The sequence below is a fragment of the Cataglyphis hispanica genome, chromosome 4 (genome assembly GCF_021464435.1).
Source record: "Cataglyphis hispanica isolate Lineage 1 chromosome 4, ULB_Chis1_1.0, whole genome shotgun sequence".
NCBI lineage: Eukaryota > Metazoa > Arthropoda > Insecta > Hymenoptera > Formicidae > Cataglyphis > Cataglyphis hispanica.
In genome coordinates, this window is record NC_065957.1 from 10,143,743 (window position 1) to 10,164,866 (window position 21,124).

The 21,124-nt window shown below is 32.7% G+C and overlaps 2 protein-coding genes across 3 annotated transcripts in view; one reads left to right on the forward strand and one right to left on the reverse strand.

Annotated features, from left to right (window-relative positions):
- Positions 1-584: 584 nt before the first annotated feature.
- On the reverse strand, positions 585-5,299 carry LOC126848787 (actin-related protein 5). The gene is made up of 8 exons (XM_050589987.1): positions 5,145-5,299; positions 4,741-5,055; positions 4,383-4,663; positions 4,066-4,284; positions 3,677-3,975; positions 3,401-3,581; positions 2,702-3,328; positions 585-2,432 (listed from the first exon to the last, which is right to left on the reverse strand). The coding sequence occupies exons 1-7, from the start codon at positions 5,251-5,253 to the stop codon at positions 2,705-2,707; spliced, it is 2,028 nt and encodes a 675-aa protein (XP_050445944.1). The 5' UTR covers positions 5,254-5,299; the 3' UTR covers positions 585-2,432; positions 2,702-2,704.
- Positions 5,300-5,691: 392 nt separating this feature from the next.
- Positions 5,692-21,124, forward strand: part of LOC126848796 (TWiK family of potassium channels protein 7-like) — a 255,765-nt gene continuing 240,332 nt past the window's right edge. Inside the window, exons 1-5 of one of the 2 annotated variants that reach the window (XM_050590005.1) lie at positions 5,692-5,825; positions 5,945-6,004; positions 6,102-6,358; positions 7,613-7,814; positions 9,288-9,797. The gene's annotated coding sequence lies outside the window, so the exon portion shown is untranslated. The remainder of the gene's footprint in view (positions 5,826-5,944; positions 6,005-6,101; positions 6,359-7,612; positions 7,815-9,287; positions 9,798-21,124) is intronic. The other variant, XM_050590004.1, reaches the window with a different exon arrangement.

The window sequence follows — 21,124 nt, forward strand, 5'->3', positions numbered from 1 at the left end:
CGCGAGCTATGTGAAGGGTTATATAATAAATGTTTTAAAGAAATTTGGTCTCTCGGGGGTGCTAAAAGTCACCAGGCCGTAAATACAAGCGTAAGCTTTTCTATCGCTAATAACTTTCTCAAGTCAAAGTTTTGAACGGTGCCTAAAGCTTTGATTAAAACGAAAGCAAGTCCGGAATTGCGTGTCGTTGAACCCTTGATGAATAAGAAGGAATAAGAGAGTTGCTAATAACCGCGGATGTATACCCGCATCAGCCACATCGTGTTTTAAAATCGCAGGAGGAACAAAATTATGATACAATACGACGATAAAAAGATATACTTATATATAACGTCGATGCGTAGAAAGTATCATGTCATATGTTATGTACACCCGCAGTGTGTATGTATGTACGTACGTATGTATGTATGTATGATGTAAACAAGGGGATTATCGTAGCGCTCCGTTAAGAAAGAATAAAATATATAATTGAAAGATAATTAATGCTACCGAACTAAAATATAAACGACAATGAAGAAATAGATAGGTCTACGCCGATTTATGTATGTACGTATATATATATATATATATATATATATATATATATATATATATATATATATATAAAATATAAGAAAAATACGCGAGTAATGCACTTTTGTAATAGTCATTTTGCGAAAAACAATTTAAATAAAATGGAACAAGATAAACGATAGCAGAGAAAATAAAAAGTTGATGCTTCGTATATCATAGTTTTTATCGACATATCCTATCTGAACACATCCTCTTTACGTACATACTGCATATAATTATTATTACAGATACGTGTTATATATAGGATATTTTATGAGTAAAAGAACGATACTAATTACGATTATATTATATTATTGTAATTATTCTGATTATTATTATTATTATTATATGTCATAATTAATGCAAGGTGCGTATAACATAAAGATGGTACAACTAAGGCAAACGTATACTGTACATAGTTGTCAATCTTTATCCCATTATATGAATGATATACATAAATGTATATGTATATATAAATGCATATATACATCCATTATATTGTGGAAAAAATATTAATTGCGTTGTTGTATTAATTATTATTGTGAATTATTAGTTTATTTTACTGTCATCTTTATTACATTATTATCATCATTATAATTATTGTTATTATATCATCATCATCGTCGCGGCATTATTTTAATATTACGTATACTTTTAATTATATAATGTTACATTATTGTTGACGGAAGTAGCCCCTCACTTATAGCATATGCGGATCAAAAGTTGTATTTATTTGCAGATTGGATTCTACCTCAATCTTATCGTAAACAAAACTACCCAAGTGTCCTCCACACCTATTTACCCTTCTATTCTCTCTATGAATGAAAATTTCATAAGATATAGTGTGTCATTACAGGCGAGGCATTGATTTGCGGCAACCTCAAACTGTGATAGTTGTAAAGGATATTTAAATTAAGTTTTACGTGCGCTGTATTAAGATATATATAACTCATCAGTGAGTCTGATTAACAAAATATACATGCAAATCTGATGTTCAGCTCATTACATGATTATGTGTGAAAAATATGGTAAAATAAGACAAAATAAATCATAAATTGTTCGATCGATATATTTCATTAAATTTCAGTTTGATTATCTTGCAGACATTGAATAATATTGTTAATTATATTAATTTTGTAATGAGCTCTACAATTTTATGTTTGCAAATATTGTCAGCTTGCATTGTATGCTTTTATAATATAGATTTATACTGTTTTAACAAAGTATATATTTATGCAAACCTTAGTTTATTTGTTTCAACATGTTGTCTGCAGAAAAATGAACTGTATTTTATATACAAAAGATTCTGCAAAGAACATGTCTAACATTATATGTAAAAATATATATATCATGTTTGTAATTGTTATTTGATATAGGTTGAGAATACACAATGCATAAAATTTTTTTTTTTAATCTTGATCAACTGTACTACTACGAACAAATGCTGTGCATCTGTGATCTAGAGTTTGTGATTATCATTTATATATAAATCTTTCTTTCTTTATTCTGATTGCACTCGAGTGATCGAAGTTATATCGCAATATAGGTTCCTTTATTGATATGCAAGAATTAGTAGTGTTAGTTGTAGCTACCTATGGGGCCTCGACAATGATTTCAGTGTGTATTATATTGTGATGTTAGCTTAAATCGCTTAAGATCAAGATCGGAGATTTGTAACTGAGGTTGCTGTAAAATCAATCTTATCGCTAAGGTGAGGGATCACTTTCATAATTTTTTAGGCTACACGAAGAACGCCCAGAAGCTGATGTCGATTGTCTTCGAAAAGTAAAAAAGTAAAACGTATAGAACGTATCCCGCGTAATTGTGTTGAATGGCAAAATGCGATGTTTGGGAACTGTATATTGTGATCAGCAAACAGACTACAATGTAGTTTGTTCGTAATTAAAAGAACAAACGGAAATACTTGTGTAATAAAGTAGGTATCCATGAACAACAACTGGTCGTTTTGCTAATATCCAGTCAATAATAAATTTTCTCATTTTTATATATCATACTTAAATTATATTTTTTTTATAAAAATTTGATTTGGTAAAATCTAACGATATAAAAGTATTGAGAATGTTTCGTGTACATTGTTTAATTATATTTGATTTATTATTAATATTCAAATCGTCATAATTATAAATACCTTTTATTCAATTTCCACATCGACTATAGCATCTTCTACGATCACCTGCTCTGATGTTACAGGTACTTGTATCATTGGCAAAGGATCAGGCGATCGAATGTAAGTATTACTTGTCAAATGTTCTTTGAAATATTCTCCACCTTTTTCTTCATATTCTTTACGACTGACTAAGTATTCAGGAAGATTGCCATTTAAACCGAAATCTCTTGCACCATACCAAGCATCTAAGCTGGTATTCTTTGCGATATTGACTTGAAAGTTTGATCCAAAAGGTCTCATTTCACGTAGCTCACGTTTCAGTCTTTCTAATAATCCTGGGAAAGCTGTTGGTCCACCAGTGAGAAATACGTTACTCACGAGACGCGTTTGTTCTTCAGGAGAAAATTGTTTTAAAACATATTCGATTGTCTCAGCAATTCCGGCTTCCACAGAACCAATCATGGATGGTTGAAACAACAATTCTGGTGCCCGTAGACGTTCTACGCCTACATGAAGTTGGTGAGTTTCCCCAGGAACCATAGGAACACTGGAACCGGCACTATCAAATTCTGGATCATGATGACGTAAAACATCCTCCAATTCCAACAATTTCTCCTGCTCTAATTCTGAATCGGAATCGCCACCTTCCTGTAAAGGAACATTTTGTGATGAATGATATAAACTTGTACAATACTTGGCATATAAGAAAAAAATATATACCTTGTTTATAACTTTGTATACATCCCAGTCTTCATCTCGCATACCAAAATCATCATCACGCTTTTCTTTTTTCGCCAACTGGCTAATTATGCGCATTCTCTCTTGTGCAGCAGCTGTTCTTCGTTTTGCCATATCTTGTCTACGTTGTCTCTTTGCCATACGTTTATCCAATATATCTTGTCTATAAGAAATAAAGATTTAATAATACCTGTTAATAAATATATATATATGTAGTGACTATAAAATATTAATGCAATGTACATGTAAAAAAATTACCTTTTTTTTCTAACTCCAGCAATCCACTCATCAAAATCTTGTTGATCTTTAGGTTGAAGACTCAACTTAATTTTAGGTTTTTCTTCTATCACTATATTTTCCTCTTGTGAATTAGCAGCAACAATTTTCTGTCTAGTTCTTTCTACTTTTGCTTGTAGATTGTTAATCATTTTTATCAAATCAGCTTCATTTGCAAGAGAATAGGTCTTTAATGCCTGATCAAATTCATCGATTTCACCTTCTTCTAAAAGATCTTGAACTGCCAACAACTGGTTAAGTTGCTCTTCATCTTCTGCTAACTGCAAATATGGAATGTTAAAAAAAACTTAAAGTTATACAATAATAATACTATAAAAGAGATGTGTATAAATAAAATAAAATATGCCAACCCTTTCTTCCCTCTTTCTTGCATTGATTTCCATCAGTCTTCGTGCTAATTCCCGTTTTCTTTCTTTTTGCTGCTCAAGTGTTAGACCAGGAGTAGTAGCAGGCGCGATATATGGCAATTGTACTCTTAAAACATGTGTGTCATAATAATCTGCATCTGCCCATTTGGATAATTCTTGTTGATAATTTAAAGCAATCATCGAATGTTCGTGTATCAACTCCTATAAATTAAATAAATATCTAATAGCTGCTATTATTATTATTATAGTAAATATATTTAGTATGAATATATATATATATATTTTAATATAACATGTACCTCTGCACGACTAGGTGTTATTGCATTGACATGTACTGGATATTTTAATTGAAGGAGTCTATGCATATATGATGTGATGTGATATCCACCAACATTGATTCTTCTTGCATTTGTGGCATCTGCTTTTCCATCTAGTATTGGTATTATATGAGTGGTATGATATCCTATGCTAACTATTAATCCATCAGGCGGACAGTTGTTATGCTGATATGAAAATAAGCAATCGATACCATACGCTATTGATGGTACATTATAACATTCAAATAACAATTCTGCCATCACTGAAATATATGAATTTATTAAATTATTGTGTGTGCATTGTGCAAATTGTGTAATATATAAATTATTATTTTCTTACAGTTACGAGAATAATTAGGATTGAGAAATGCCTCTGTCAAAATAATTGGATGATTTACACTGCCCTCGGTATCTATACCCATATGTGTAAATGTATAATCAAAAATTTGTTCTTGAGCCTCAAAATGCGTCACTACATTTCGATCAAATTGAGTTTTTAGTTGAAATCGAACAGCTTCAATGTTCGCTATGTCATTTCCTACTTGAGGTTCCCCATCTTTCTTGCCACGTTCCTTTCGCGGTTTTGCTATAAGATTCTTGAATATTAATTGTGGTTCCTTTTCAGTAGCCCAACCGACTCTGCAGTTATAGGATCCTAATGCAAGAGAGAAAGAGAAAGAGAGGAACAGTGTGCTGTCAATTTATCAGGTATAATATAATTAGAATATACCATATATGAGTTACCATTGTCAATAACGAGTGGCGTATACTCGGACTTCACTCGTTGTGGATAAGTGTGTATTATATCTGGTATAGACTTTACATCCTTCAATTCAATTAATTCTATTTCCATTTTACTGATTTCAGATATGTTTGGTAAACATTACGCACAGTTACAATAGGGCAACATAACCATAATGAAGCTACGATTCGTATATAACTATAGGTATTGCCTCTTAGAGATATCAAAAAAAACTATAATTATAATATAAATATAATGACAAAATTTCTCTTGTATTTATCGTTTATTTCTTATTATACATCATTATCATACTTATTCAATAACGGCAAAATTAATTAGCAAAGTACTAGAATAATTTGTTTACAAATTTGAATTAGCCGCGTGACAACATCACTACTACGTTAGTCAACTTATTACTTAAGATACGCTCAAAAATTCTATTCGTAGGCATTGCATTGACCAATCAGAACAAAGGAATCTTTCTTTCTTTTGTCATGATTGGTCATTTAAATACTATTTTACTTTATACGAGTAGACTTTCCAAATGATCAAATGCAAAGACTCCTTCGTGCTGATCATACAAATTTATAACGCCAAGTGCGGTTATTTATATATTTCACAGTAAGGCTTCTAAAAATGCTTGAACATCATCGAGCAGCATCTACTACAACAATTTGTATAAGGTATAATTTATTATAAAATTTTGTTGTTTTTATGCATTAGAAAACATAAAAGATATTCGTTGACAATATTAAAATAAACATTTTATATTCATGAATGTATATATACATATGTATTTCAGTTTATGAATATGGCGATTCATTGTGCAAATAATAATTCTTGGAATACGCGTGGATTATTGGTATGTATCTCAATCACGTCAGATTTAAAAGATTGCATTATATACATACTAAATATTTCGCAGTGAGAATTCGAAATTTCACATTTTTATTTTTCAGGAAGCTCCGTGTATATCGGGAAATCTAATATTCGCGTACACATTGTATTCAGATGTAATCCCATAACGTTCGAATATGTTGACTTATTCGCACGACGAGTGATAGGAATAAGGGCGTACACCATCTGCTAAATTTGACGCATGAATATTCAACGGGCGTATCATTCGAATATCGAGTTCGAAAGCACCTCGATTCCTATAACGTACGCGATGTCGGCGTCATTACATCGGAAGCGGTCGCACGTACGGAAATATGTGGTATGTATACATATATGTATGAAGATGCATTATCTACTGGAATAATATTTGCGTCTAAATGAAATTCATGAATAGCTGTTGTAATGTTGGAATCGGTTTGCGCTTTAAGTCTCCAAGAACAGGGTCATTATAAAAATTGTCGCGATACCGCATGGAAATTGATTCGTATAAAATAGAATTGTTTTTCTTCGGTTTGCAATTAATGTTCCCACATACGGCTATCACTCTATGAGAACTTTTTTGTCCTTCATCTTTGCGCATGTGCTTACTAAGCAAAAAGCAAACCGAGAATAGTTCTGCGAAGTAGTTTGTCACGATATTTTGAATATAAATAGATTTTTGTAACGTGCGGATCTTAAATGGAATTTAGTTACTCAGTTAAAATAGTTATCACAAAGTGTATAGTAAAGACTTTGTAATACTGTTCTCTGTTCGATAAGATAAAATGTTTCTCGCAACGTTTTGCTACATAGGAATAGAATATTCGTTATAATGAAAAATTTCGTCGGGGAAAGTGCAATGTAAAGAGGAAATTTGTAGGCAGAATTACAAAGTTTTGTCAATTAAATATACTTGCATTTATGCAAATGATAAATCTTTTTGGAATTATTACAATTCTTTTTTAGCGAAAAATATTTGTGTTGATATGTAAAAGAATCGAATAATAGTTATATTTTTATTTAAGCTTATAGCAATAAGTCTAGAAAAGTATTGAATTAACGAGAAATAGATAATACAATATTATCGTTTGAACAAAGATTTTGTATAAAAATAAAAATAGTAATAATCCTTGAAAAGTAAACTTAATATAAAGATTATATATAGTTATAACCTTTCTTTCATTGAAGTATAAAAATTAAAAAAAAATAAAAATAATTAAAACTAATTAAAAATAATTATTTTTATGTCAGATGGATAGAATGAATTTTTCGAAAAATTTTAATATACGGAGCAATTAAAACTTCAACAATTATCGATTACTGCAGAATGCATTTGTGCCATAGAAATTTCTTCGTTATTTTATTTAAAATATAATGTTAATCTAAAAGCTCTTTTTGTCTTTTATTTCAATATTACAACAGCGCTATTGATGAATTTCTAGACATAAATGTTATTTTAATAGATAATAAAAAAATAAGATGGACGAGCAAACATTCATTTCAGTCTTACTTTTAATTCATTAAGTTTCCGAAAATTTAAAGTCTCGCTTTCAATTAGGGAGGATGTTCTCGTTTATAGTCTACTCTCTTCTAGTTGCGAGGGTCAATCTTTTCGAGCGGTGTGCGCGCGTGTGTGCTATAAAGGGATAGCCAGAGGTCTAATTGCAGCCATCAGCGAAAGCCGGCGAACCGAAAGCGGGCGGAAACTTTGAGCATTCTTCGCGAGGTCCTCCATCGGGCGTCGAGCGCGTTGAGAGAATTCCACGGCAATAGCAGCTCCGCGCTCTCTTTCGTAGGTGATCTCTCGCGCAAAGGCTTTGGTCCATTTTTCAGTATTAGGAGGAAGCGATAGCCGCCGAAGCGATCGGTAATCGATATCCGTGGAGCTCGTAAACTGGCCAAACAACAACGATACGTACGGCCCGATTGGTTTAGCTTCGCGGAGGGTGAATACAGGTGTGCGATTGGTTGAGCAGGTGAACGATTGGCTCGATCTATCGGGCTTTCGCGTTTACCTCTCTCGTTTCTGCCTTTAGCTTTTCTTCGGTCTATTTGCGGCACGGAGCCGCGTATAAAGTACGTGGAGCCGCGCGAGAACAGTTTTATGAAACGCGAGGGATTTTTCGGGATGTTTGCTTTTCATATTAGCCTTACTACGTTCCTTATTTGCTGTCAGTTTTTTGCTTTATTTCTCAAACGTTTTAAAAAGAATATTGTGGCTGTTCATCGGTCTTTAAGATATATGATATTGAAATGTTTTTGAGGAAGAATTCAACCTATAAACAATCTTTTTTTCATTAACATATTTAACATAATTTTTCATGTGCCGTCACAAGATCTGTAATTTTTATTTATTGAAAAATTATTCGCAGTATCATGATCGCAATATGCTAAATGGCGGGCTATCTTTTTCGCTATTCCCGTCGTTTTATCAGATATTTTTCGCCACTCTTCCCCGAGGCGCATCGCTCGAACTTATAGTTTTCGCGGGCGTTAACTCTCGTTGCGTCGTGCAATTTAGCGTTTCAGCGATGTATAATCGCGTTAAAAGTCGAGCACCAACTCGAGACGAGGCGGTAATCGCCCGTTCTATCCGATAACGAGTTTCGTCTAACTTTGCGACTGCGTAGTGGCAAGGAAAGAGAACGAACAAAATAAAGAGGCCGTTCACGGAGACAGTAGGCCAAAAAAAAGAAAGTAAGGAAAGGGCCGACGGATGGAATTACCGCAAAAAAAGTAAAATACCTCACAAAAAATATATCCATGTTTTTCTTCATCATATATATATACATATATATATATATATATATATATATATATATATATATATATATATATGTATATATATAATTTTAATTTGCGTACAAAATATTTCTTTCAAGCAAATTCTTTTTTAACACCGTGGAATATAATTGCTATTTTTAATATTGATTATTTATGTGAGTGTGTGTAAAAAAATAACTTGTGATTTACAATAAGAAAATTGTTTATATTCTCTCACATGTGTGTATAGCGCGCGCTGTAGCTCAGCGTGTGCGTGTGCGCGCACGCGACTGTCGCGCCGCTCCGGTTCATTTCGCGTCGCGATTCGTCCCGCATTCAGACGCACTCGAAAATTTGTCTGTATTTCTCACGTTTTATATTTGTCAGAAATGATTTGGCCCCATCTGCGAATCGTGAAAATAAGGTCGAGAGTGTAATCAATCATTTATATACAACGACTGATCGTTCATTGTTGTTATAATTTGTGCAAAACATTTTTTTCGTAGGTCCGGTGTGTTTCGTCAAAGCCTAACTTCACGCGCATTTCGGGCGCGTGCATGGAGCGCGCGCTTCGCATCGTTCGCGCTCATTCGAAATGTGTCGCGCGCCTAATTAACAGCGTATCGGGAGTGCCGAGTAAAGTGTCGGTCGATCGTTGTGTATTGAAGTGCGCGTAGTAATTAGTTGCTCTTATAGCCATTATCGAATATCCGAATCGCAGTATTAGTGAACGTGTAGAACACGGCGCGTATTTGCGCGTCGATTCGGAGAGTGAACGCCATTTAATGTCGTTACGCGCGTCTTCGAAGTAAATCACGAGTTTATACGCGAGTGACAGGAGTGTCTGGGGGCAAATGTAAAGCGTCGCGCGATCGTAATTAGCCGCGTTTTTCCGATATCCATGCGCGCGTGAATGAACATCCTGGACGAGACTGATCTGGCACGGCTTTTCGAATCGGAGCTATCGACATCGATGGAACAGCCAGCAGTTATTGCCAGCATCGATACACGGCCCGGTGAGTGAATTTATTTATCACACTCGTCTGAGCTATTATGTATTTATTTGTAAGGATTTGCCACTATGTATGTTGTATACGCGACATTTGGTGTGGCGACCACGATTTAATTATTCTCGATGCATTTCCGCCAACTGAACAGCGAAAACAAAATTTATTTTGTCTGCCGCTTAACGACCTGAAATGCGCAAAAGTTTGATATCTCTCGCATACGTGAGCTTTTATAATTTTTTATTTCGAATAAAAGCGCGATGTAAATGATGATGGTAATTAAATGATAACAGAGAGTGAAGTTATACTAACACATATGTGTGTGTTGACCGCATTCGCGCGATAAAATATTTAAAAAGATTATTTAGGATTTACTTTGAGCAATCATTGGGAAGAGATATGTATTATAAAAAATATTAATGATTAAAAATAATATTAAAATATAAAACAATCTACATTAATCAATCTAAATATAAAAAAAAAAAGAATATATAAATTTTTTATATTTATTCATAAAAAGCTTAAAATCAGCCGTGATATCATAATTAAATTTTATTGAAGCGCTCTACGTGTTAAAAAGTTATAACCTACATGTTAAAAGTTGTATAATTTATAGCATAAATCTCGTTATACTATAATTTTTATTTTGTCTCGTACAAAGCGCATTTTTTCGTTATGAACGGACTTCTATCTCGGCCCGAGCGACCGATCTCTCGTGAGAGATATTGCGCAAATTGTATGTATAAGTAATTCTAAAGTTACGAAGCTGAAACAACGAAAGCGGCTCGCGATAGGAAGGATGCACATCATCTACGGTCGGATACTATGTCTCCCTCAATTCTTTTTATTTTCTTTTAGTATTATCGTGCGGCATTGTGTCTTGTATGGTACCTCGCTCGAGAAACTTTGAAGAACTTCTGCAGCGCACGGGCCGTCTATATGCGCGAGTAATAAATATTTTACCGGCTATCCTCTTGACTTCTTCGTCTTTTGTGCCGTGTTTCCATGCCGCGCCGCGATTTCACAAAGCTCGCAGCTCGTGGTTTCTCAACATGATTCATTAAGTGCAAGCAGAATTATGCGCAAGTACTAATTTCTCCTGTAAGCAATATTAAGAATTCACCGTTTTCGTTGTTCCATTTAAATCCTTTGAAGCAAAACGACGTTGGTATCGTGCAGTAAATGATAGAAAAGAATTTTTATTTTTTATTCTTAAAGCAAACATTTTATTATGCTTTTAATAAAATCATATATATATATATATATATATATATATATATATATAATTAATTAAATAATTAATTTTTCTATAATAATAACGATATAAACTTCGATCATGTTTAAATAAAATGAATATTTTAAAATTTTTATGAATAAATAAAGTTAAAATATCTGTTTAATTACATTTATATTTAATTTAATTTTGAATTGATATATAACGCAGTATTTTTTAAAAAATTTCCTAAAACTCGTAAAATTCATACAATGCAATTTTTGATCAAACAAATATTGAGTTCAATATTCTGATCCGAGTTGTCGATTATATAAAAACTTTTATCTTTGGATTGCTTCTATTAAACATTAAATAATAAAACGGCTTCTTGAGAAAATGGTTTTCTGCCAGCGGAAATTGTTGGCGTTGTGCACCGATCCGAATATATACGAGTTCAAGGAGAATCGAGAAATGATCATGTGGTCGCGCGCATGTAACACGTGCCCGGTGTATTCTCGACGGTACGTGTTGCTCTTTGTTTCTCGCGTATCTCTTAGTTGCTTCTCCTTTTCTCCTTAGATCATCCGGATAGCGATCTATCGGTTGCTCACACACATACACATACATCTGCATGTTCCCATATGCAATTACAAGATCTGACGATTCCGTCAGATAATTAATGCTTATTGCAAAAGTTGATTAATTTTTCCACACGCGTACATTATTAAAATTGGTTAAAATATCTTTTCTCGCGAGATAATATTGTTGTTGCGATAGTATCGTTGTTAAGTAGAATGTATTATATCATTAATGTGCTGTTAAATTAATTATTATTTTTGCTTGTATTTCGCGTTGTATTACTAATATTTAATAATAATGCAAATATGATTCATAGTAGGAAATAATTACACCGTCATAGTTCGCTGCGAGCTATTGTGTATGATTGTATATAAATAAACAATAATGTTCGCATTGTAATAGCAATGGCGCAGAAAGAACAAGCTATGTTTCGTTTTTTTCAATTAAACGAAAATAACTAATAGATTAAATACATGCCAAAATGTATATTTATGCACCGAATTATATATAGTTTTAAGAAAATTACATGAGAACTGAAATGCTTTCACGTGAGCGCACGTATAACGTGCAATGTCAAACAATTAAAATAAAATTTAATTGAAATACATTGCCTTTAAATATGGCTTGGTACTATATTTTTTTAACATATTTTTTTTTAACGTATTCGCGTAATTATACAATGCTGGTAGGTCGGTGGTAAAACACGAAAAATGGGGATGAGTAGTACGGAGTATGGACGGCTAAAATGTCGAAGGCAACGAGAAAATCGAATTTGGTTGACCAACTGGAAGAGCGCAACCATAAACGGAAATAACGAAGTAGCCCTGGCATTAGGATAAAGTACCGTTTCTCTCGTTGCATTCTGAGGTCACAGACTGATGCAATTTGTCGTGGTACATTTTGGCGACGACAAATAAAAAGCATCACGCGAAAGAGTGCTGGCTTTTTAAGGTAAATGGTCGTATGACAAGTCATATTTTTCAATACAATTTTATGCAATGATAACAAATTGGACATTCTATTTGATAATAAAAATTGATAACTAATATTTTGAAAATAGAAGAAAGAAAAAGTAGAAAATGAAAATAAAGAACATTGAATAGGACGTAATCATAAAAAGATGATAAATTTTATATACTTTAGTGACAATAATTAAAAAAAATGTTTATAATATGAAATAAATTATAAATCTAAAAAATAAGAAAAAATTTGACAGGCACTTTAAAAATTAATTATAATTATTATCACAATATGTACGATATATATGTCGAATGGTGATTGATATTTTTCAAAATAAAAGTGTTAGTTATTTGAGAGTATACTGATTAATAAAGTTGGTATATCATTTATCAAACCACGTGCATAGCGCGATCGAAGGCACTTTAGTGCAAAGCTTGTGAACATCATTCATCGCTCATTCAGAACTCAAAGTGTTGGAGCGTTTCGCTGTCATCGCAATATCAGAATGTCTCGCCTTGTCTCATCTCCATTACACGTACTCATCGCTTTGCCGTTCTCAATTTGTCATATGTCTAGAACATCAGATATACTAAAAGGCAGAGTCTAAAATTATTTTTCGTACATTAATATTGATGTTCCTTTTAATATTTTGTTTCTCAAATTTTGTTACTCAAATAAAAGTATAATACATTACGCGCTTATTATTTTATTTAATATTTTTTAATGTTTTTTTCACATAAATTTATTCATAATTTTCTAGAATTTTTTAAATGTCTTTAAATAAAAAATATCTCATATTCAAAAACTTTGATGTAAACTCGACTTCATTATAAAAATTATATGTAAATAAGGCTAATATAATATTTTGATAATTTTAATTATTTTTCATAATGAAGCAAGCGCCGTGCATAAGGAAAATATTGAGTGTAGGTAATAAGTGGCATAGAAATAAAACCATGTAAAAATTTTGTTTATTATTATTCTTGTATTAATATTTTTGCCATATATTAATATATATGCTATTAATTTTTTAATATTATTTTTTCAATAAAAAAATCTATTAGAAAAATCATTACTATTATCCTTGACTATTACTCGATTATAATTAATCGCTAAATGTTTTGTTCTATCGTCTCGTAAATGATACATATAACAAAGATACTGTTTCATTTGAAAAATTGCGATGCTTTATCATTACGTGATAATGGAAGGTCGTTCCACCTCATCGTGTAAGAAGTATTAATTATCCTAAATGAGAAACTCAACCCTACGTTTTCTCATGCTGGGTTTAGAATACTGCGGTTAGAGCAATTTCTTAATGCAGCATTTCTTTAATGAAACTCATCTTCTTAAGATCCTCTCATTCCGAATTTCTAGTGCCAGTGCGCATAATGTGCCGGTGAAGTTCTCGACTTCAAATCATGCATGTTCAAATACTTTTGAAGAACATTGCATTGAAAGAAAACTGAGATAATCTTTCTGGGTATCACGCTAGAGTCTTTGTCGTGTCGGAACATATTTCATTTTCGCCGTCGCGAACGTAACATGACGTAAGTAACATGCAGCGAATGGAAAAAAACGCGCGGATGAGATGAGTGAAAATCAAATCTAATTTCGAAAATTAAAAATGTAAAAATAATTTGTTACTTCCAATGTATTTGTAATTGTAGTGATCTTTTTTTTAAGAGCCTAATATTATATTTTATAAAATTTCAAAATGTCATACATATATATTTTGCAAAAGCCTCTGACTATTGTTGTCGCTTTTATCTTGAGAACTTTGATTTGGTATATTCGCGTCCAATTTATATATACAGTATTAGAAAAACAAACAGAATATCTTGTACGACCAGCATGTACCGCCAGCATCGCGAGCACACGCGCATCGTTTGCTTAATTTATTCCCGTCTAACGTGATAATAAAGTACACCGCGTACTCTGTATCTGGGGAATCCGGGACAGTCTTCCGTGGAAATGGGGGTGAGGGTACCTCTGGGGCTGGCGAAAGAGAAAATAAAACTGGGAATCAGACGGTACGATGCACGATGTGGCACATCGTCGAGGAAAAACGGGGTAATCGGGAAGAAGAGAGAAAGAAGAGAGAGAGAGAGAGTGCGACAGGTAGGCGGAATCCCGCAGGAACAACTGGAGATGTAAATCAATGGGTGATAAGGGCGGCTGTCCCAGAGGAAGGGGAAAGTCGCCCCCTGCACTCTTTACACAACTCGAAAGGAGGATAGAGGGACCGAGTGGTTGCGCTCGTACCAGGGAAAGGTGGGTCCTCGCTCCATGGAAATGCCTCGTTCAAGAATTATTTATTCGTCGACTTTCGACGAAAATTTTCGCTCTTAAGTGGCTCCGGTTCCGCCGTTCTTCTTTCAACCGCTTCATCCGTAAACTCCTGACTCTTCTTTCTTCTGCCGTCGATTGTGTCGTGTCGTATCTCAGGATGAACGCGACCCAATTGCGTTTTCTATCTCGGCGAGTTTAAAAAAATCTTATTGTTAGTCACAGTTTGTATGTGTGTGTGCATAAAAATGTTATAAATATTTAACAATACGTGTGAATTGTGTGTTTGAGATCTTTTTTTAAAAAAAGATTATCGAGTAAATATCTCTGTTTTCGATGCGATCCTAATTAAGCTGCGAAATGAAAATTTCCTTTTGACATAATGCATATCATTTGTGTGTTGTTACAGTTTATAGACCATTTGTTTTTTTGAATGTGATCGAAGCGGCAGCAAATTGTAGCTGATTGCTTCGGGGATCTCTCGATTTCAACGAGACATACGACTCTTACTCGCGGAATTTAACATAGCGGTTAAATTAACACAGCCACGAGATAGTACTAACATCGTGGTGGTCAGATAAAATGCAAAACATTGCTAGTGACACGTAATTACATGACAATACAATTGCAAATCGTCGCGTGACGCAGTGTTGCGGATTTGCCGAATTCTCTCGTTTGTTTTCTTTTGTGTACCTTTTTCTTCCATAAGCATTTTTATTTTCTTACTGTTTACAACACTACAATTTTCTTCGTTTCCATGCGTTATTGTTTAGAGTTTAGATTTTTAGATATCTAGTTATAGACTTTTTGAAAAGCACACGCGAGCGTCGCGGACATTTGAATGATATTGTTCCTCCCCTCGTCATTCAATTAAAGCAAAGATTATCGACCTTTCGAAAGTTACTCTCGAGTTTCCATTCACGTAGAAGCGAGCTTTCGCGTGATATATGTCGTAGTTCTATACGTGGAAATCGAACCGCATCGGGCGACGTGTCGTTTGTAACCTTAATATCTACGGAATCGTAATAACGATTATTCTTTTGAATTACTTCTTCCCATTGAGAATTCTTCTCTTCTCAATTACGTTGGATATTTATAGTGAATGGAGATGCACTTTTATTGTTTTTTTAATAAACAATGATTTACAGAATTAATAGACTCTTTATTGATAACGTAAAGATTTGAATTGATACGTCTATGTTTATTCATTTATTAAATTTATTAAATCTTTTCGCGTTTCTCGTCTTTTTTATATATACGTTATTATGATATATAAATGTTACTTTTTGAACTTTACTTTTCACACAATCAATTTAAACGTCTAGCTTATTATTGCTTAATTTTTCGAATAAGTCATCGGTTATTGAAATTTCCTGTTTATTGTAATGCATGATCATACGATAATTCCTATGGCTCACGCAATTCCACTGAAGCGTCGCGTCGTGCATCTCGTTGTGACTGTGCGATCAATCGTTGCCACGAATTATTCAATGTTATCGTTATCATAAATCCGCCGGGTGTCCTGTTCACGCTCACGTTCTGTGACCACCGGAATGATCCTGATAAATTATCACACCGAGAGTGGAAATGGAGGTAGGGGAAGAGGTATACCTGCAATGCTGACAGCTGCAAGAGACGTGGGTGCGCTTAAATTTTTTTGCATATATGCGTATCTATGGAATGTAAATATATATATATATATATATATATATATATATATATATATATATCATCCATTAATTTTTTGTGCGCATATTAGAGATAATACATGTAAACGTAGGCAATAATCTAATTTACATATCATTACCACTCTTAGTGTATAAATACGCAATTGATGTCGCAATTTGATATCATTTTAATAGTACAATATTTTCATATATGCATAATATATGTACATATATACAGTTTATCGTTAATCAATAGTATTTTTTCGCTGTCAAATTTTTTTGATTTAAGCAAATGAGAAAATAATTTGCATTCTGCATAATCTATTATCTCACATTATACTTCAAGCTTACAGGAATTTTAACAGAGAAAAATAACCGATTTTTTTTATTGTATTTGATGATTTACCATCATGAAAATTATCAGAGAAGAATATATGATTTCATATTTTGTATTTTTGGATATATTTCGAAAGAGAAATAGGTCGCTCACCATTGTTACATGTACTATATTGAAGATATCTTTATGTGCGATATAATGCAAGTATCAACCACGAGGCCATAACATTCAGCATAAAATGCAGATGTGTACGGTGGATACGATTTTGTGGACTCAGCCTCCAAGAAAGGAATTTATTTTGTTGCGTACTAGACTCGAATCTCCGATCTTGACGGACTTTTTTCATACAGAACGACCTTACAACAACGATTATCATTTTATCATGAATTATAACTTTGTAATCTAGTCATAATATTCATTTATGCCATTTTTTTTCATCCTTTTGATATACGATGTAAGGCTAATTAGCGTTATGAATAATTTAAATCTGAATTCAGCATAAAGAAGCAAGAAGAAAAAGTTTTATAATGTTAGTATAATAACAGTGTATAAAAGGAGGAAAATAAGTTAAAAAATTTACTCGCATATATGACGCTTGTGTTGAAAAAAAAAAAAGTTTGTTTGCGCTCGAATATCCATATTAATTTGGGACAAAATAAAATTAGAAAGAAAACAATGGTGTGTTATGTGAAGTTGTATAACATTAAGATATACGAATGAGTGACCGAGTAAGGTAAACTTTATTGGATAACAGCAGGCTGAGAAATTTTTCAAAGAGATTTCCATTACGTGTAGCACCTCGCGGAGATTGGACTGCATCTTTTACAATCGACTCGTGAATATTTGAAATTCTGCAGCAACCAGACAGTCGAATATATTCGACACGTAAAAGTTCCGCATAGGTCAGGTTAGGTCAAGAACATTCAAATCAGATAAGGAATATCGATATCTTTTTGTTATAATGCAATTTTTTTATTTACGCTTTATGATTATATTAATGTGGCAGTTATTTCAATTTTTGAAAATTGTATTGTGTTGCGAGCAACTTTCTTTCATTATCTTTCTGTTTGATGAATTGCATATAATTTGATATAATCAGTAATTTTAATAATTACTAAAATAATCCGTAATTAATAATCAAAATTATTAAATAATACAGCAGCTAATTTTTGTCCTCTATATGTGCACGACTTTCTTCAATTTTATGAATTGAGAAAATCCGCAATCTTAAACCCAGTAAATACAATTGAACTTTCATGATCCACATATATATCACTGAAATGAGAGTCTGAACTTTCGGAGTAGTAATAATGATAATATCTAAATCTATTAAAACGGTATTTGATATTTGTCTTCGACAATTATTTTTCTCTTTTTTTTTCCTGGATTTTGTTTGGTAATTCTTTTACATCGTATTGTAGGCTATTTTTTTCTTTTTATAATTACATGGAAAATAATGTGTTTTCAATAAATAGAAAAAGTAATGGGAGGTTGATTAATTAACACTCACTTGATCTCATATTTTTTTCAATATTTTTTACAATGATGATGTTTCTGCAAATACTAATAATTTATATGTTAATCAATTTTAGTTTTTTACTTTTGCTTGTAGAAGATAAAACGTAACATTAAATTTTCAAGAGCAATAAATATTGAAAATAATTCTCGGAAAACGCAATTATCTTGTTTATTACTTGTATTGTACAAGTCTAGCTGTACAGTTATCTTTATGCTGCAGATTTGTTGTTAAATAATTGATTTATTTAACAACAAATCTTAATGCGAATAACGTGAAATTGTAGCGGTCACATAAATTTTATAATACATAATGCAAACTTGTAGTGGTGCAAATAAATTCATGGTCGAACAAACACAAACCGCGTTGAAATTACACAAATTACAGTTTTGTCGTAACTGAACTAGAAGTAATTTTTTTTCGTAACAATCTGGAACTTTGTCCCGTAAGATACTGGAACATTACACTTCGAACGATTCGATATCGAACGGCAAACTACGACGCTAACTTCGAAATGGCAAACTTTTTATTTAACAGTGTACTTGAAACGATACGAGTTATTTTGCAGGTGAACACATAAGCGCGCGCGCGTATGTATGTACACGCACTAATATGTATGTATCATATGTATGTCGCATATGTGTGTGAGAGTATTCCGGTAGCGTTTATACGACCGGTTAAATGACAACGTAAAACACATATTCAACTATTAAGTACGATTTTACAGGAGATAGCGTTGAGCGAACTGTCGTTGTGTATATATATATATATATATATATATATATATATATATATATATATATGCCGTTTCGCGTTTTAATCGAGCTTACATGTCCCCTATGAATGCTTGTAAGACATCGATATAATTAAAGTTTTTTCCGGGAGGTAAAAGTGATACACGGACTCTCGCATGCTGAAAGTTTAATTTAATTTTCAATTAACGTTAATATATAAGGTGTATAAGAAAATATAATAGAAATTCTTTAATACGCTCATAATAAGAAAAAAGGAACCGATTAAAAAACTTGAAAATACATAAGTCTATGATGATTATTTCAATTATATTTTCTGATAAATTTTGATTTATCTTTCTCTTCTTTCTTTAAAGGACTATTGAATTGGAAATAAAATTACTAGAATATGTATGTTTAATAGAAATAAATTTCTAAAAGATCAATTTGGATGAGCAATTCTAAGAAAATATTTATATTAGTTCATAAATTATAATAAGCGGAAGTTTTAATTGTAGGATTGTCGACTTTTTTTAAGAATTTGTCTAATGAGGTACTTTTGATGTTTATATTAAATTTGTGAGAAAATTTAAATATGATGTGAAATATGATGGAATATGATGTGAAAGGAGATAGCAAATTAATGAATATCGTTTCCTTAATTAATTCCTGCTCAGAAAAGTGTGCGGCCAATAACCGCTTAATAGTCAACGGAGCGCTATGTTTCGAAACATTTTGAAACACATGACGACAAAATTGTCTCAGACTGAATGAAAATTAAACCAATTCTTTAATGTCCTCCTTCAAAGAAACCGGAAAAGAGGATCACAATGCGTAGCTCGAGAATTTTATTTCAGCATTACGATCCGCATAGACAAACAATGGTTAGTGTATACTTGGAATGACTATGCTGTCACAGAGAATCTCATGCTTGTGATAGTTCAACAGAGATTTAAAAGGTGCCTCAAAATATAATTTTAAATTTTTCACAAGCGCTATATCGCTTAGAAGGCTTTATAAACTGGCGAAACGTCCTTCTCCTGTATACATATATCCATACTGTTTTTTTTTTTTTTTATGATGAAACAAAAAATAACTGCGAAGTTTTTTTTTACTATCTCTTTGATATTTGATGTATCCTTTTTTTGCGCGCATAAATGTCAGAATTGCTGAAATATCGCGAACGATCAGTAACCTTAATATTAGTTGTCTACTTGCCTTGTTTTATAACGCGTCGCATTATAAGTTATGTTTGAATAATATAGAATTTTTTTATCATTCATGATGCAGCATCACCCAATATCAGATATTTCGCGAATATGAAACTAGTATCTCGTTTTGCGCGCGAATACATGATAGCCTGGCGAGTCCAGGCTATCATGTGTCGCGTACAATGGCTCTGCCCGATCACAGAATAACTCTTTTCACTTTATCTACCGCGTACAGACAAAGCCAGAAATGCTCTTTGATTCTAATAATGTGCTTAGTATACGTCAGTGTCAGCCCTACGTAATCTGTTCATTAACTCTGAAAATATCTCTCGTATCGAGTTTTACGTAGCCAACGTGACCACTCCGCAAAGAGGATTTCAAACAATTACTGTAATGTGTACCTTTGTTTCTTACATATCTTGATTACCATATTTTACTCACATATCCGATTTATAATTTCAAATGTAAAATACTCGTGCCATTCGTTTTAAGCCGATGATATTGCATCGAAAGCAATCTTAAAGCCATAAATTTTAAATCAACAAGTATAGCAAACCGTGCAGTTCTTCGAAGTTAACGGATTAAATAATTTAATATCCGTTATTAACTATATGTGTATCCCATTTATAACTTTAATATTGCAGAAATATGTTATCACTACGCGTATGAGCACTAAATTGATTTAACAGAGTATATTTGGCTCATATCTGGGGAGAGAGAAAACGATCGAAATAACCGCTTTTCTTCCCGCGTGTAGAAATTCAACCGTAAACGTAGTGTTCATATTGTGTACAAAGTTTAAGGCTTATTGCGGACGACGCGGACTTTCGCGA

Coding starts and splice junctions, on each gene's coding strand:
- LOC126848787 (XM_050589987.1), bottom strand. CDS start 5,253: ATGGAAATAGAATTAATTGAATTGAAGGATGTAAAGTCTATACCAGAT. Junction 3,976..4,065: donor CAAGAAAGAGGGAAGAAAGG/GTTGGCATATTT, acceptor CCATATTTGCAG/TTAGCAGAAGATGAAGAGCA. Junction 3,582..3,676: donor GCTGGAGTTAGAAAAAAAAG/GTAATTTTTTTA, acceptor TATTTCTTATAG/ACAAGATATATTGGATAAAC.